This window comes from Sceloporus occidentalis, unplaced genomic scaffold (genome assembly GCF_023333645.1).
Source record: "Sceloporus occidentalis isolate IW3139 unplaced genomic scaffold, rSceOcc1.0.p SCAF_1, whole genome shotgun sequence".
Taxonomy (NCBI): Eukaryota; Metazoa; Chordata; class Lepidosauria; order Squamata; family Phrynosomatidae; genus Sceloporus; species Sceloporus occidentalis.
Window position 1 is genome coordinate 117,713,921 of NW_028316981.1, and position 17,193 is coordinate 117,731,113.

Genomic DNA, 17,193 nt, shown 5'->3' on the forward strand with positions numbered 1-17,193 from the left:
ACCAGGGTGGTCTCCAAGATGAGACCAGACTGTGCAGATTCCATCCTCATCACACCTTGGTGGCCTAGACAGAGCTGGTTCCCATCTCTGATTCACCTGTCTTGCAGAGAATTCCTCTGATTCGAGCCCCGTCCCGACTTGCTTACTCTCCAACGTGGGCAGGTTTGTCATCCAGACATCAACAGCCTGCCGCTGGTGGCCTGGAGACTACATCCCTAGAGAAACTCCCCTCTTCGGTACAGATGGTGAACTGGGCCGCTCAGAAATCAGCCACTCGGAGATCTTACTCTTCTAAATGGAAAAAGTTTGTGTCCTTTCTGGCCTCGAGAGATCTCCCTCCTACACGGGTGTCTACTTCGACGGTGCTGGATTTCCTGATGACCTTGGTTGATTTGGGCTTGTGCCTGAATTCTGTCAAGTGTTACCTCTCTGCTATCTGCTCTCACTACCAGTTTGAGGGCTAACTATCTTTCTTCAAGGACCATCTTGTCAAGAACTTCCTGAGGGGCTGCAATAACCTATACCCCCCGGTATCGGTTCCTACCCCAGCCTGGTGCCTAGAAACCGTGTTGTTCTGTTTACAGACTAAACCCTTTGAACCCATGGCCACTATTGACTTTGAAGACAGCCTTCTTAGTGGCCATCACCTCCGCTCGCCAGGCGGGGGAGCTCTGAGCTTTACGAAGGTATGAACCCTTTCTTCGGCTGGTTACAGACCAGCACTTGGGACGTCCGCAGGACGTCCCATTTTAAAAAAGGGGCGTCTCTTCTAGACGCCCCTGGCTCTAATACGGACTCTGTCCGTACAAATATGGCGCCGGCCGTTCCACATGGCCGGCGCCATCTTTACGTATCGGACGCTGTGCGTCCGAACGTGTCACGGTGCTAATGACGTCACGAGTGCGCCAGCAGCACCTCACGACATCATTAGGGCGCCGCAGAAAGAAGCTCCATTTTGGAGCTTTTTTGCTCCGCAAGGGAGCCGCGCGGTGTGGCTGCGAAGGCTCCCTTACGGAGCAAACGGCGGTGGCGGCAGACCGCCTCAAAGCAGCGGTCTATAACCCGCCATAGGTTTCATAGGGATAAGGTTGTCCTGTGGATAGACCTTACCTTCTTGCCTAAGGTGGTGTCCTCCTTCCACATGTGCCAGGACATTGTGCTGCCGACCTTGGCTTCGAACCCGACCACCGATACCGAATGCCGTTTGCATACCCTGGACATTCATAGAGCTTTGGCCTTTTATTTGGACAGAACATCGGGCTCGAGCCATTCCAAGAGACTTTTACAGTGTTACTTGGAACCAAAAATGGGACTACCTGTGACTGCTCAGAGGTTCTCCAAATGGGTGGCTGGAACCATCCACCTCTGTTATGAATTGTCGGGTAGACCCCTCCCTACCAGGGTCCAGGCTCATGCACCTAGGGCGGTAGCGGCATCCTCCGCTTTCTAACTGGGGTGCCTTTGGAGGATGTCTGTAAGGCTGCTGTTTGGCCCCAGCCCTTGACTTTCATCAAACATTACAGGCTGGATACCAGGGCCAAACGGGACGCAGCCTTTGGGAGGGCAGTGCTGGTTTCGGGTTTACATTAATTGTACTACATTCCATTTGCACTGCATTTCCATTTCTTGCTTGTTTACATGTTCTTGAGGTGAATGCCCTTTGCTATAATTGGCATGGTTTACAACTTCATATGGTTTACATATTGCATTTCGTTTGTTGCTTGTTTACATGTTTTTGAAGTGAATGCCCCTTGTCAGAATTCGCATGGTTTACAGCTTCATATGGTTTACATATAGGTCTTCCATGACCTACTGTGTTCTTGGTGTGTCCTTACTTGAACATATTGAAGTACTATTTGTGAAAGTACAAAACGCAGTTGACACAGTTCTTGGGTTCAATGCTTTTATTGTATAATACAGCTTTATTTGAACCTTACTTTGATGTCATGACACTCCCTCCGCCGCTGACCTATGTTTGTCAGTCTAACCCATTTGTATGGTTTGCAGAGACCACGAAGAAGGACAGGTTGCATACCTGTAACGGTATTTCTTCGAGTGGTCATCTGCGAATACATACAAATCCCGCCCATCCTCCCCTCAGTGTCCTGCTCTTCATTGGCTCATTCTAATGTCACTTTCACGGCATAAATTTCGGAACTGGAGAAAGAGCGGGAACGCAGGGGACTTATAAGGGATGGGTGGAGCTACCGCCAAAAAGTTGCTAAAAGTTGCAAAGTAAACTTTGCCCAGTGATTCCAGAAGTTTCTGAGCTCTACTGCGCAGGCACAGTACAACCCATTTGTATGTATTCACAGATGACCACTTGAAGAAATACCGTTACAGGTATGCAACCTGTCCATATCAGAGTTTTCTTGACAAGGCTTTTTTCAGAGGGTGCTTGCCTTCTTCTGAGGCTGAGAAAGTTTGATTTGCCCAGGTTACCCCACTGCGTATATATAGCTGAAAACCAGGAATTCAAACCCTGGTCCCCAAAATCGTAGTCCAACAAACCACTACACTATACTGGCTCCTGTTTTCTCTTAGACCCTGCTACAAAGTTACAGATCCAGCTTTAAAATCTTTTAAGAGTTATCTACGCTATTATAACATTTTTGCAGCTTGGACATTGTTCCCTCCTGCAGTGCATGAGCTTGCCTTTAAGGACAATAGGTTTAAAGCCAGTGCCTGCAAGATTCAAGTTAGTGCTTTCTATGCTTTAAAACTTTTTCTTGCCTTCATCTATAGTGTTAATGTTAGTAGAAGGGCCTATCAGATTATGTGCACTGCAAGAAACTGAATACCTGCATAAATTGTGAGCTGTGCTTATTGGGATACAACTTCAACATACTGGCTTTCACATTCTAGCTCTCAATCCTTAAACTATTTCTTTATGAGCCATTACATTGGTTCCTATTCTAATTGGGGCAAGGATGGCAACCTTCCAAGTTTATTCCTACCTCCTTGCCAGGTAACCCCCCTGCCCGCACTCTTACCACTGGATCATGTAGAAAATGTACATGATCATGATCGTGTATGTATATCATGTACTCCAACAAGGACCAGAGAACAACTCGGGACAGGCACAGATATCTGTTAAGAAGTAAATATTTTAGAAGCTTCAATCCACATAATGGCAGCATAAGATCCAATTCTAGGCCTAAATGCCCTGAAGGCACCAAATCCTACCTGATTTTGGAAAACTAAGCAGGGTCAGCCCTCATTTGTATTTGGATGGGGGACCACCAGAGAACACTAGATGGTGTAGGCTGTTTTAGAGTAAGGTGGTGGTAAATCATTCTGAGTATTTTTTGTCTAAGAAAACCCTATGAAAGGTCAACAAGTGACATATTCTCATAAACTGACAAATACCTTGGAAGTACCTTAACACATAAATGCAACTGTTTAGTCCCAACTAGAGTAGATCCACTGAACTGATGGAACTTAAGTTTTGATTCAAGCCATGGTTTGTATGCATAATTCCCCCACTCCCACTTTGAGTCAAAAAAGATTTCATGCTTTTGAAACAATATAAGAGCCTCCTACATGTCCTAAGAGGCAAAATGTCCCATTTTTTTATCAAACAATTTGAGGTTGAAAACAGCTTCCTGCTGTAGACCAGAAAACAAAGGCACCAGGAAAGATCCCATAATTCTGAGAGACCCTACTGGATAAGCAACTGTGATTCTTCACTGCTAACTCTTGTTTCATCCTAGCTTTCCATTACACCTTCATTCTATCATTTTGTTTGAACATGGCCATCTCCCAAGCCAAATGCAGTAAAACTAAAAACATCTATGGCTTGTTACAGACTGCCAAAATAAAGCTGCTTCAGATCTCTTTGGAGGTATGCTATTTAAATGATGCATGGGTCCTAAAAGTCTGGAGGTCGCGCCAAAGCCACACTCCCTTCCTAAGCACCGGAGTGCAGCTTTTGGTGCAGCTTCCGGATTCTTAGGATGCATGCATCATTTAAATAGCATACCTCCAAAGAGACCCGAAGCAGCTTTATTCTGGCAGTCTGTAACAGGCTTATATCTCTCTTAAGAAAGAAGTCTGTACGAACATCAGAAAATTATCTGGAACAGAATACTAATTACTTCTGCTTGTATGTCATAAGTCTTGTAGTCTTTAAAAACCAAAACAAAAGCTTACCTTTTTCCAGCCAAGCTTAAAGGATGACACCAAACTTTAAAAGATGACACTATGACAGCAAACTTTAGATACAATCAAATATTCTGACAAATTAGGTAACCAATTAGGAGGGGGGAAATGGAACTTCTTCTATGAATGGAAGTCAGGAGTTTGAAATCTAAATTCAGCCACGATACCCTGCTGAAGTTGTACATCTGGTAGGCAAGATGAGTAGGAGTTCTGTAATAGACAGTCGGTACTAATCATGGCTGAGCCTTAAATATTTAAAGGTTAAGAAATCAGAACATACCTTTTGTGTGTGGTTTCTGTTTTGTCTACCCAGCCTTTAATGGCATTGAGCAGATTCATTTTGTACTGGAAGACATCACACAACACCATAGTACTTAACTGTATAACTAGATATGATGGAACCTTTATTTCCTATACAGATACATTGTAGTGTGTTGTTTTGTAATGAGCAAGGTGTGGACATTCTACAGACACCAATATATCTCAGTACAGAGGAAATATTAAGACACAGGCCTAGTAAATCTGGCAATTCACAGGTACTAATGTTACTTTCAGATAATGGACGCATGAATCCACCTGGCCATTTGATAAACCTGCCTTTTCATCTTTTATAAAAATGACAGAACCCCTCCAGAATAAAAATAGATTTGATTGTCTCAGTACCTTATACTGACCAGTAATTTAAAAATACAATGGGTTCTTGCTATCTGCTGGGATTTGATTTCAGCCCCACCCCCACCCTGGGTGGATACCAAAATCTGTAGATGCTCACGTTCGATTGCATAGTAAAATGATGTCGCTTATATCAAATGGTAAAATCAAGGGTTGCTTTTTGGAATTTATATATTTTTGAATATTTTCAAGTTGTGGATGGTTGAATCTGTGAATAAAGAATCCGTGGATACGGAAGGCTGATTGTAGTACTTTTTTTTCTAAATCAGTTTAGAAATGTTAAATTGGAAATCCCACTTTATAGTGAGCAGGTTCTGTCAGTGCTTAATGCAGTGGTATTTTGAGTACCTGGGAAGTTATATTTTATCACTTGTCACTCAGCACTATCTCTTTAGCATTTACTGTTCTGCAAACCTGACTGGTTGCCACATATTTCATTTTTTAGATTTATTGTCAATTTCAGCTCAGATCCTCCGTCTATCATTTCCCACCATCTTTGCCCTCTTACATCACATTTCAGGAACTACATTTCAAAAAATTTTTTTAAACAAAACTTTATTGATAATAGTTTCAAATATGTTTACAACAAAGCACACTGTTAAAGAGGAAGTAGGGTTTGTTGTTGCTGTTGTTTTCCTCCGTGAAACAAGTTTTGTTGGATTACATAGAAGTGTGTTTTCTTTTCCGAGGCAGGGAGTGGGTGGGTATTGAGCTCCCCTTCTCCCCAACCCAACACAAAGGGGGCTGATGAGCTTCTTGGTGGGAAAAGGAGGACGAGGAGTTGGAGAGGCAAGCAAAGCTTGTCTGCTCCTGACAGCGCTTCTGTACAAGTTATATAATTCATCTACCAATCTAAGAGAAGCCTGCTCTGCTCCTCAGCCACGGAAAGAGAACAGAAGAAACTAAACTGGTGGTGAGTATAGAAAGACTGTGTTTGGAGTGGGACAGGTGAAGACAGAACACAAAGAGGCATTGCATTGGAAAGGAGAGGGGAAGTTAGAACAAATTTAGGGAGAAACACAAGGTGCCCTCCCTCTACACCCTAAGTCACAGCTCCTGCAGCACCCAGATATCTCTGAGAAAAGGCTCTACAATGGATGCCACCTCTCATTCTCAGTCAGAACTGCAGATCAAAACGGTTATCTCCCTGGTCAACACTGTTATCAGCTTGCCCGAGTGGATGGATCGTCCCAGCAACTTAAGTTTTTAAACCTCTGCCCCTTCACAGCAGGACTAGGTCATCCATCCATACCCTCTGCCACCATAGCACAAACACACAGCAAGTGGATGTAGCCCTGGAGGACTAGAGTAATGGGAGTTTCCATCAGAAGACTGGAAAGATCCTACTATCAAGAACACAAGAGACCGAGGTTCAAAAATTGGCTGGAAAAGGCCATATGTGATAACTTTTAACTGCTCGTGCATTTTGCCCATTCCAGTTGCTACCAAGAGGAGTCAGCCTCTCCAAGCCATTAGTTAGATTCTGTTGTTTCACAGTGTGGACTAGAACTGGCTTGATTCTCCTCCACTCTGGCAGTGGCTGCAAGGGCTGCCTGAAACAGTGGAGCTGATCTTCAAAGGCATTGGGGGGAAGGGTGTGTACACATGTAAGAAAGACAAATCAGACAGGGTCCCTTCTCTTAGTTCTCCTGCACCAGCTAGCAACCAGTCACTCCCCCCTCCCCCCTAATAAGTATGATTTCTATGGCCTCCCTCCTTCCCACAGACTAGAGGACTAAGATTGGAAATAAATTGTCTTTTCTATCCCGCCCACAAAACAAATTCTTTATGCTAAAACCCAGCTGTTTTTACAGAGTTAAAATTCCTGCAGAATTTTATTTAAGTGTACTAGAAACAGAGCATATGAAAACACTGTCCCGCCAAGACTGTTAAAACCTTCTTTTTTAAAGCCAGTCAACTATTTCTTTAAACCTTTCTTTAAAGTTAATAAAAGGAGACTGGGGAAAAATATTGATAAAAGGACAGGCTTGTCCTACAGGGGGAGGGGAGAAGGCTGGGCCATTAACCCATGCAGTGCTGGTCTGAATACCAAAGTGCCATCTGGATGTGTTTATTTCTTGCCCTCCCCCTCCTGAATTTTTGCAATGCCCCATGAACCAAACCTTACAGGCAAGGATGAATTGCAAAATATCCCCTTTCCCCTCAAAGAAAGAAAAAAAGAAAGAAAGAGAGAGAGAAGTAAAGTAAAGTAAAGTAAAAAAGAAAAGAATAGGAGGGGAAAAGCCACCAATAATCCAGGGACTGTCTGATCAGGGTTTGTGTATGGGTTGGAATTGGTGTGAGGAGGAAGGGAATTTGTTTAAAACCTGCCTGAGAGTGCCTGGGAACCACCTTGCAGCTTGTGGAGGGAGGCGGACAGGTGGCCCTCAGACATCTGCCCTTTTCTACGGCTTCAAAATGAACTCCCCTTTTTCTCTCTTCTGCCCAAACAGATCCAGGTGAACCCCAACACTCTCCCACCTCCCAAAATTAACACATAGGCAAGGAACTCTGGCCCTTGGGGCTGATGAAACACAGCCCTTCCTTTCCCTGGGCACACAAAGCAAGGGGGAGGGGGCTGGCCCTAAAATTCTGCAAACTCCTTGGCGCACTTCTCAGTGATGGACACCCGGATCTCTTCTTCCTCATAGTCATCAAAGTTACTTGTGTCGCCGGGGCCTTTGCACTTTGGTATAAAGGGAGCTTCCACCTGTAGAGCAGAGGGGACAAAGCAAAAGCTTATTGTGGACCAGTGCACCCAGGCATTTATACAAAAAGGCCCACTGCGCCATGAAACATTGAAACTGGCCTCCCAATCTGAACCCCTGCCCAACTGAAAACAAACAAACAAACAAACAAACAAAAGGTGGGCAGGAAAAACAGGAAGTTGGGCACAGCCATGGAAGCAGCCCTGCCACTTCAAAGCAACTGAAGGCACTGCAGCAGCCTGGTTCAATGGCATTTCTCAGACACAGTTGGGCCCCCTGAAGGAACCTGCTGTGCTTCCATTTATGAGGCATGTGCTTTTCTCTCTGCTTATAAAAAGTGGTTTCAAAACAAGTCTTGGAACAAGTGTGAAGTATACACCTTTGTTTTCTACTCGCCTCACCATACTCTGCTGCTTTAAGCCACTCTCCCTAAACTAGTTTGCGTTCTGGGGAAAATAACTTCAAACCACCAAGCACAGAAAAGTGAGGTTAGGGAAGAAAATGATTTGGCTCTCTTTTATTGGTCTGACTGAATTAGGTCTCAATAAATGCAATGTCTAAGATCTTCATTCTCTGGAGTTCAGCAAACACCTACCCAAAGCAGAGATGGATTCTCTCCAGAGTGCCATCACATGGACCACAGCAGACATGGGGAAATCCTGCACCTCCAGATTTGCTGGATGGAGTTCAACTCCCAGCATTCCTCACTGCTGGCTAAGCTTGAAAAGACTAAGGAGTTGCAATCCAACAGTCTGGCTTGGACCATAAGCCACAAGACAGTACTTTAGCAACCTGATATTGATGTTTTCAGTCTAATTCAAGGAAAGGTCTAACAGCAGCTACTCAAAATGAGAATTAGCATTAATGACGCAGCAGTGAGTTTACCTGGATCCCGAGCGTCATGAAGTCATACATTGCCAGTACAGTGTACTGCAACTGCAGGACTAGTAATGAAGGGGAGAATGAAGGTGGTACCATTTATACTACCTTTTGAGAAGTTCAAAGCAAGCAATTATGTTGCCATAATTATGTTGCGTTTCTTTGGCCCTCTCTAAGCAATAGCAGGCAGTTGGCATTATACCATCTCTAGTGGTATAACAACATCAATCTCTGCTGTGGAGGGATGTCTGAAAGGTGCTACAATGGACCTTGTTTTCTGGCACTGCTGCTCACCTTCCGTTGGTAGATGGCAATCCAATCAGTAGTAGCAAACCATTTGTGATTCTTGATGTCATTGACTCCGTTTTTGAGGTTGCCAAAGCGTTTGGTGAGGTCTACCTGGAGCAAATTACGCAACAGATCCTTCAGGTCTGAGCTGAAGTGAGAGGGGAAGCGAACCTGGATGTAAAGTCAACAACCAGTTAATCATTTTGTCTTCTAGAGGAGTCTTACACAGTTGGATATAAGATGACTATTCATTGCATGCCTACAACTGCAAAATTTGCCACAAACTTATAAGGCCTAGCTCATGTGCTTAAACAGAAGTGCAACTGGTTTTCATTACAATCTTGATACAAGAGCAGCAAAAAGAGGGCTTTCCTTGACCTCCTCCCTTTCTAAAGTCTCTCTATTTCAAAATATTGCAGCTTACCAATATAACCAGAAAATTTTATAGCTGCTATTCAGTATTTTGCTCTTCTTCAGGGTTAGTCGCAAAGTGAATTGCAACTTAATGTTTGAGTGATTTCAGTAGATCTGCAAGGATTCCTGACTCCAGATTGTTTTAAAAAGGCAAGAAGATGGCTCCCATCTCCACCTCTAAATTATTCTGCTAAACTAAGAAAACTTGGGTGTAATTGTGAGTGGATTTTGTGTGGAAGTCCTGAGAGCTGTTTTCAGTTCTGAATGGAACAGAATTCCATGGCAATTCTAAATCTCAGGGCAATTAATGTTGCAATATGAGTTACCTATATCTAAATACCCTAATGGCACCAGATCCCGTTTGATCTTAGAATATAAGCATGGTCAGCCCTTATTAGTACTTGGATGAGAGACCACGAAACAATACCAAATGCTGCAGGATGTATTTCAGAAGGAGGATCTGGCCAAACCTCCTCTGAGTATTCCTTGCCTAAGAAAACCCTGTGAAATTCATGGGTCACCCATGTTGACAGGCTACTTGAGAGCAACCTCCCATCCCATGCTGATTTTATTTTATTAGAACAGGGCTTACAATCATGCCTTAAAAGAAGATCCGACTTCTTCCAATGACTATAACTGTCATTCATTCTCCTGGGAGATCTGTGCTGTGTTGCAATCATGATTGTCTTTAATCTTCAGTCACTATTTCTTAGTCTGCTTCCCTAAACTGGGAGCCAAAACTCAGAGTTCTGTTTCCCTCTGAACAGCAGAACTGACTCTGCTCTAAAATTCATTTTCACTATGATGCTCTGTTATTTATTTAAAATAACTGCATTTATATTCCACCTTTCTCCTAAGGAGCTCAAGATAATGTACATGGCTCTTCTCATTTTGTTTTTATAGCACTGTGAGGTAGGTTAAGGCAAGAACAGAGTGACTGTGACTCAGTTAGCTTCATAGCCGTATGTGAATTTGAATGCAGCCCTACTCCAATACAAAAATCAGCTTTCTTCATTTTGGTGTACCCTAGATAATTATGATTTACCTTTTATTTATATTATGCCTTTTCTCCAAAACTAGGAGGGATATTTGGAATTCTCAGCCAGAGAGCTCTTCTAGTGCCTTTGACCAAACTATGGCCTTTATCACGAGGCAGAAAAGTGGAATTAGAACAAGATAAAAGTGTCTTTGGCTGGTACCTATAACACAGCATCATACTTGTCCTGCTACTGCCTTACATTCCATTTATAACTGTAGTCACCTTTTCACTGATGGGCAAAATACATCAAAAGGCTCTCAGTCTTGCTGCTATTCCATTACTGCCTTCGTGCAATAGGCCTCTTCTTCTGCAAATCTGCTACTCAGGCAGTCACATGGTATGAGTGGATATGATTCTGCTCCATTCCTCCTCTTTCCCTCCCAGTGATCACAATGGTTAACATCTTCCTGAAACCAGCTGCTGTGTACACATTCACACAGCAGCCAGCTTCGGGAGGCAGTTGGTAGCTGTGATCACTCATTCTCACCTTTCCCCCCAGAAGGTAGCATTTAGAAGTGTGGGAAATAGATCATGTGATGGATTGCCAAAGTACTATTTTAGGTGAAAGTATGGTAAGTATGGCTTCTATTCTTAAAACTAGTGTGACTATTGCAGGACAGCAGACTGGTATGATAAAAGTACTACAAATCCAATGATTCTGCAGCAGCGCCGCGACCCCCATTGGGGAGGGAAGTCTCGCCCGTGGCCCCCGATAGGTTGGGAGGCCAGGAAGGGGGGGACTTCCAGCCGCCTACAAGCCCCAGCAGGCTTTGCGGCTGGAAGTCCTGCCCCTTGCCAGCCTCCTAACCAATTAGGGAGGCCACCAGGGGAGAAGGGGTGGGACTTGCGGCCACAAAGGCCTCTGGGGCTTGCAGTCCCGTCCCCTTCTCCCCGTGGTTGCCTGGCAGCCGCGGGGAGAAAAGGAGGAGGCAGCCCTGATCGTCCCTTCCTCCGGCAGCTGTCTGGCAGCTGTGGGAAGGGAGGGAAAGGAGGAAGCGACCCCCGCCCCCTTCCCTTCCTCCCCGCGGCTATCTGGTAGCCGCGGGAAGGGAGGGAGAGGAGGAGGAGGACCCCTGCCCCCTTCCCTTCCTCCCCGCGGCTGTCTGGCAGCCGCGGGAAGGGAGGGAGAGGAGGAGGAGGACCCCCGCCCCCTTCCCTTCCTCCCCGCGGCTGTCTGGTAGCCGCGGGAAGGGAGGGAGAGGAGGAGGAGGACCCCCGCTCCCTTCCTCCCCACAGCTGTCTGGCAGCCGCGGGAAGGGAGGGAAGGAGCAGGAGGCGCTGGCACCCGCGGAGAAAAGGGGAGGGGGAGGCGGGGGATTCCCAACCTGGCGACCCCCAATGGGGTCGCGACCCCCAGGTTGGGAACCCCTGTTCTACAGGATGAGCCTTAGCAGTTAAAGTGGAATCAAAGTACTAAAAATATCTGGTGTAAAAGAATCTGGAGGATTTCTCCTATGTTATCCTTTTCCCAACCCAAACTTTTTGGGCGTATAATAAATGTAGGGGGTGATATTAGTGAATACTTACAACTTTACAGTTAAAGTGGGGAAGACTTATGTGCCTGCCCCTTCCTTTGTTTTAACCTTAACTCTTAGCAAGATACCTTGCATGGTCTGACAATTTTAAGAAAAACAGAAAAGAGCAAAACTAGAGGAATAAAGTCTACAAGAGATAAAGGAGACACATCTCTAGGTTGTAGAAGGTGGTCATTATTAGTTAAAAATTGTTTAGGCCTGTGGATACCCTTGGGGCCTTCTTCAAGGGGCTAAATAACAAACAAACAAAAAACCCTGCAGAAATTTCTGGATGAGGAAATTTCTCAATCAGATGTTTTTGCAATTTTGATTTTAAATGGTCCTCTGAAAAAGGCTTCAAGAGTATCCCCAGGCTGAAAGGTATCAGGCATTTTAACTAATAAAAAGCTATTTTCTGAACATCTTCAGACCTGTCTCCTTTCCCCCTTCCTTTTAAGACCCAACACTAATCCTACATCATCCAGGAGCGTTAACTGGGAGGTAACACATGATAAAATATTACACACAGTGGCCCAGCATTTTAAACTAGTCTATGTTAAAATTCTGTCCCCAGAAAATCCACCCACCCCTGAGCTAGCAGAATTTCTTTTCAAGCCATTTATTCACCACAATGTGGACTAGAATCTTAAAGAGTATTTAAAATATAATGGCATTTGAGCTTTCATATTCTGATAAAGTCAACAGAATTCTCCTATTCCTCAGATGTAAGTCAGGCACTACAAAGAAAAATAGCTATGCAGACATTTCCACTCCTTATGTTACTGTGGGGAGAGCTTTGAGTACTGCTAAAACACAACTGGAAAATTTAACAAAGGAAAACTTGAGAGGGTGGATACTGCACTCAGTCTAGCATTTACCTGGCATGTAAAGGGCATTGAGGAGGGAGCAAGCTTGTTTTCTGCTGCTCCAGAGACTAGGACCCGGAACAATGGATGCAAGCTACAGCAAAAGAGATTCCACCTCAACATTAGGAAGAACTTCCTGACAGTAAGGGCTGTCTGACAGTGGAACACACTCCTTCAGAGTGTAGTGGAGTCTCCTTTCCTGGAGGTCTTCAGAGGCTGGATGGCCATCTGTCGGGGATGCTTTGATTTGGATTTCCCACATGGCAGGGGGTTGGACTGGATGGCCCTTGCGGTCTCTTCCAACTGTACTATTCTATGATTCTATGATTCTATGTCAATGCTTTACTGAACATTAGGTATGTTTGCATTTTACAACAAAATCCTTAGAGCTATATTGGCACTTACCGATGTGGTCTCAAGGTCACATGTGGCATATTTTTGCCATAAATAAGGTAGCTGCTATCTCATAACAAACAGCTATCACATCCATGCAAGCCTCTATGCTGAAATGTTACCTTCCCAGAGACGATTTTCTCATAGATCTGAATGGGCTGGTCTGCAAAAAATGGAGGGTAGCCAGCTGCCATCTCATAGATGAGGACACCCAAGGCCCACCAGTCTACAGCTTTGTTATAACCCTGAAATAGTAAAGCAGGCTCAGATGAGAAATATCAAAGATGATTGGCACTTCATTGGAAACTGTACAAAGGAACAGAAGGGCCATATTCTCATCCATTGCTGTGTAAGGTATAGTATATTATTAGTGGAGATTGATAACTCACCTTGCTCAGAATGATTTCAGGAGCCAGATATTCTGGAGTTCCACAAAGGGTCCATGTTCGGCCTTTCACTCGTTTGGCAAAGCCAAAATCTGTCACCTGAGGGTAAGAGGAAGAAAGAATAAGGTTTGTTTGCAGTACAACAGAAGTAGGAGAATACGAAGAGATAATGTTTAAGGTGGGAAATCTAGAAAAGAAAAGAGCACTAATTGTGTAATATATCCTGAACATGCATATTCACCAGGAACACAGAAAGCCTAACATCTGGTAGATTGGAGCATATTTAGTTAACCAGATGGGTGTGTGTATGTGTGTTGTGCTTTTTTTTTTTACCAGAGTACTCCATTTCCTAGAAATTAAACACAAATGACAGAAAGATTTGATCCTCCCATCCTTCCTTTTCTGGCAATTCCTTGATTTTCATAAGAAGTTATTTATGTCTGGCAAAACACAGTCATTTCTAAAAATGTTAATTGCTTCAGATGTTTGTAGAAAGGAACTGCATCCCCAAGCATACTGAAAAGGACAGAAACTCCTATGATGGTTGAAAGCAGAATCCCATGGAGTGGATGAAAGCTACTTTACCTCAATGTAGCCCTGTTGGTCAATGAGGAGGTTCTCAGGCTTCAAATCTCGGTAGATGAGATCTAGTGAGTGCAGGTACTCAAACGTCAGCACAATCTGAGCGGCATAGAACCGGGCATGAGGTTCACTGCAAAAAATTGGGCCAGGGGAAGAAGAAAGAAGCATTTTCACAAACCACATCCAATCAACGTAAACTGAATCTTGGGTCCACCAGATTTTTTAGACTGCACTTCTGATAATCTCTGACCATCTGTGGTTGTGTTGGTCAGGCCTTCTGGGTGTTGAAAATTCCAAATATCTGGAGGTTAAGAACCACTTTGCCTACACACTTCTCCATGCCCCAAGTACCAATGAGCTGAACACCCTCCAGTTCAGGATGGCCTTCCATTTAAAAAATAAATAAAAATAAAACAGCTTTATCCAATGTGGTGCCCTCCAGGTGATTCAGACTGCAACTCCCATGAGCCCCAAATATAATAGGCAATTGCAAGAGTTGACAGGGGTGATAGTCCAAAATATCTGGAGGGCACCAGATTGAAGGTGCTGAACTAGAAGCTAACTTGCACTCTCTCTGTTCCTTGTCAAGCTTCTTACACAGGACAATGGAGCTAAACATATGCGGGCATTCTTTCCTCAACGTGGCACTGTAGTGTAGTTTCTACCTAGGACACCACTACCAGCCAACAACCCCGCAGTAAAAACCATTCAGCTTTTATGGGCCTCCCAATGTTAATAAGAAGTAGCAGAGATCCATGTCCTCATTATTCCTCATTGAAAGCATCAATCTGTTCTGACACGCCCCCACTTTCATGTTCAAGTGCAAGACAGTTAATTTTTATTTCCAAAATTTATTTCTGGGTGTTCTTTAGGTCTCAAAATATTATTTCTAATCTTAAAACTTTGAAATTATTTTTAAACTTTAGAACATAAATAGCAAAATTCAGAGCAGAAATAAAACAATCTTAACAGGCAACAGAACAAACACTTTTTAAATAACTCAAAAGCCAAGGGGACCAAAACATTTTAACAACCTGCCTACAGCTGAACAGAGAGGAAAAGAGCTCCACAATTTAACCACCACCACCACAGAGAAGGCCCCATCCTCTGTCCCCACTAGCCCTGCCTCTCAATGGTGGGAGGTAGAGCCTCTAAAACAGATCCTTACATCTGCTTGTACCAGAGGCAGGCTCCTACCAAAGAAGGCAGTCTTTTGGGCAACCTGGTTACAAAGTGCATAGAGCTTCAGAGGAAATCAACCAGGATGTGAATTGTGCCCACACCCAAATTGGCATCCATGTAGTTGACACAAGACTGGTGTAATTCAGTCAACACAGAACACACCAGAAATCTGTCTAGTTGTCACATTTTGTACTAAGTGCAGCTTATGAACACTTTTCAAGGGCAGCTCGATAGACTGCATGCCGCCATAATTTAAATAGCAAAGTAAGCATAGCTTTCCATCACTACCTTTAGACTCTTCTACATAAACTCTGCCTTGGAAATTAACAGGCCACACGTAAAACTGGAGGGTTTTATCCATTCAGACTTAAGTACAAAGTAAAAAAATCGCAGACATCCCTTGCTTCCTAGTCTCTTCCCCCTGTTTAACCCATCTGGGAAACTAAGTCAGGAAATCTAACAGCCAGCTTCTTTGTTCCTACAATGAGAGAATCATTCCCACTCACCTGAACCTGCCAATCCGCCGTAGGTGGGAGAACATCTCACCGCCTGGGATATATTCCATCACCATGTACAGATTTGAGTTATCCTGTAGGTAAGTGAAGAAACAACTAAGAGCCGTAGCAAGTACTGCTTTGTTCCTACATTAATTCCCACAAGTCCAGGCCACAACTCCCTCCTTTCTTGGCAAAAGGTCTTTCTATACTGCCTTTCTATAATAATACTCAAGCCTGCATAAGAGTGTTCACATACAAGGTACCCCAGAAAAAAAGAAGGGTGGTGGTTGAGGGTGGGGAGCAGATTCCTGCATCTGGTACACAATTAGACATTTATTTTATGTTAGCTTGTTTGTAATAATTTATATCATTTATATAATGAAAGATATTGGCAGTTTATATATTGTTTCCATTAAAATACTCTGCAAACTTTCATTTAAAATTTAAAGCAAGTGTCATACCTTTCCAACAGTGGACACCAGAGGTGTCTACACAGGAGGTTCCTGTGTTTTAAGGGCTTCACGAGTCTGGAGAGAAATAGGCTGGTGGCCATGGGGAGCAAACCAGTCCTTTTTATTTTTTCCCTTGCCCACAGATCCTACACTACTGCCCTTTCCCAATCAATAACTCCATGTTCAATAAATTTCAAAGTGTACATACATAAATATTTTGTTTTCTTGTCTGTACTGATCTGAAAAATATATATGCAAAGGATGTTTGCTTGACAGAAGATTGTTCTTTTTGGTACTATCTCTTCCTACCATGACAAGACTCTTGGGAGCCTTAAAAAGGTACCTAAGAAAGCCACTTCAAACATTACTAAAACGGAATGCAGACGTCTAGCAGCAATCCCATACATTGCTTCTCACTAAGAATGGGATGAATAATCCATGTAGTCAGGCAACTACCAGATAGAAATCAAGAAATTTATGCCCAAAAATTGACCTCTAAATCCCAGGTCGACTTATTTATGGGTCAGTATGGTAATGTGATAGCAGCTCTTTCAGATTTCCCCATACAGTCAAGAGAGGAGTTTCTTTTTCTTTTGATCCAAGCAGAAAGTCTTGGGTGATTAATTGCTTTTAAACTAACAGAGTTCCTATCCGGATGGCGCTGCAGGTGTTTAGGGAGTGAAGAATGAAATGAAAGCTGAAACAAGCCTCAATTAAAAAGCCTCTTGCCACAGACACACATACACATACTGAAGGAGCCTCCAAATTTTACCCTCGACTTATCCACACACGGGTCATGGCAAAATCCATAATTTTGGCCCCAAAACCTGCCCTCAACCCATACATGAGGTTGACTTATAATCGAGTATATACAGTAATATTGGTGCTAAAAACCAAAGCATATGTGTCTGAAAGTAAGTCCCATTATCATTTATAAGACTTATTGATGGGTAACTGTATGCTTATGATTAAGATGCAGTTCCCATCCTCAGGGTCTAATAACTGAAACAAACTATGCAAGATAGCATGGATTTATTTGTTCAAAGTTTAATCTGATGGAGAATTTACAATCTTTTGAAATTTTATTTCATGAAATGATGAATGGCAAAGCAGTTAGACACACATGGGATACATGTACAGATTTCTTCTGAGCAAGGCCT

The 17,193-nt window shown here is 43.5% G+C and overlaps 1 protein-coding gene across 4 annotated transcripts in view; it reads right to left on the reverse strand.

The window, feature by feature from the left end:
* Positions 1-5,374: 5,374 nt before the first annotated feature.
* PRKACA (protein kinase cAMP-activated catalytic subunit alpha) overlaps positions 5,375-17,193 on the reverse strand; it is a 78,907-nt gene continuing 67,088 nt past the window's right edge. For all 4 annotated transcript variants that reach the window (XM_089532924.1, XM_089532934.1, XM_089532915.1 and 1 more), the window contains exons 5-10: positions 15,591-15,673; positions 13,906-14,032; positions 13,324-13,419; positions 13,057-13,179; positions 8,715-8,879; positions 5,375-7,543 (exon numbers count right to left, since the gene is read on the reverse strand). In XM_089532924.1, coding sequence (XP_089389050.1) covers positions 7,418-7,543; positions 8,715-8,879; positions 13,057-13,179; positions 13,324-13,419; positions 13,906-14,032; positions 15,591-15,673 — 720 coding nt within the window. In that variant the 3' untranslated portion in view covers positions 5,375-7,417. The remainder of the gene's footprint in view (positions 7,544-8,714; positions 8,880-13,056; positions 13,180-13,323; positions 13,420-13,905; positions 14,033-15,590; positions 15,674-17,193) is intronic.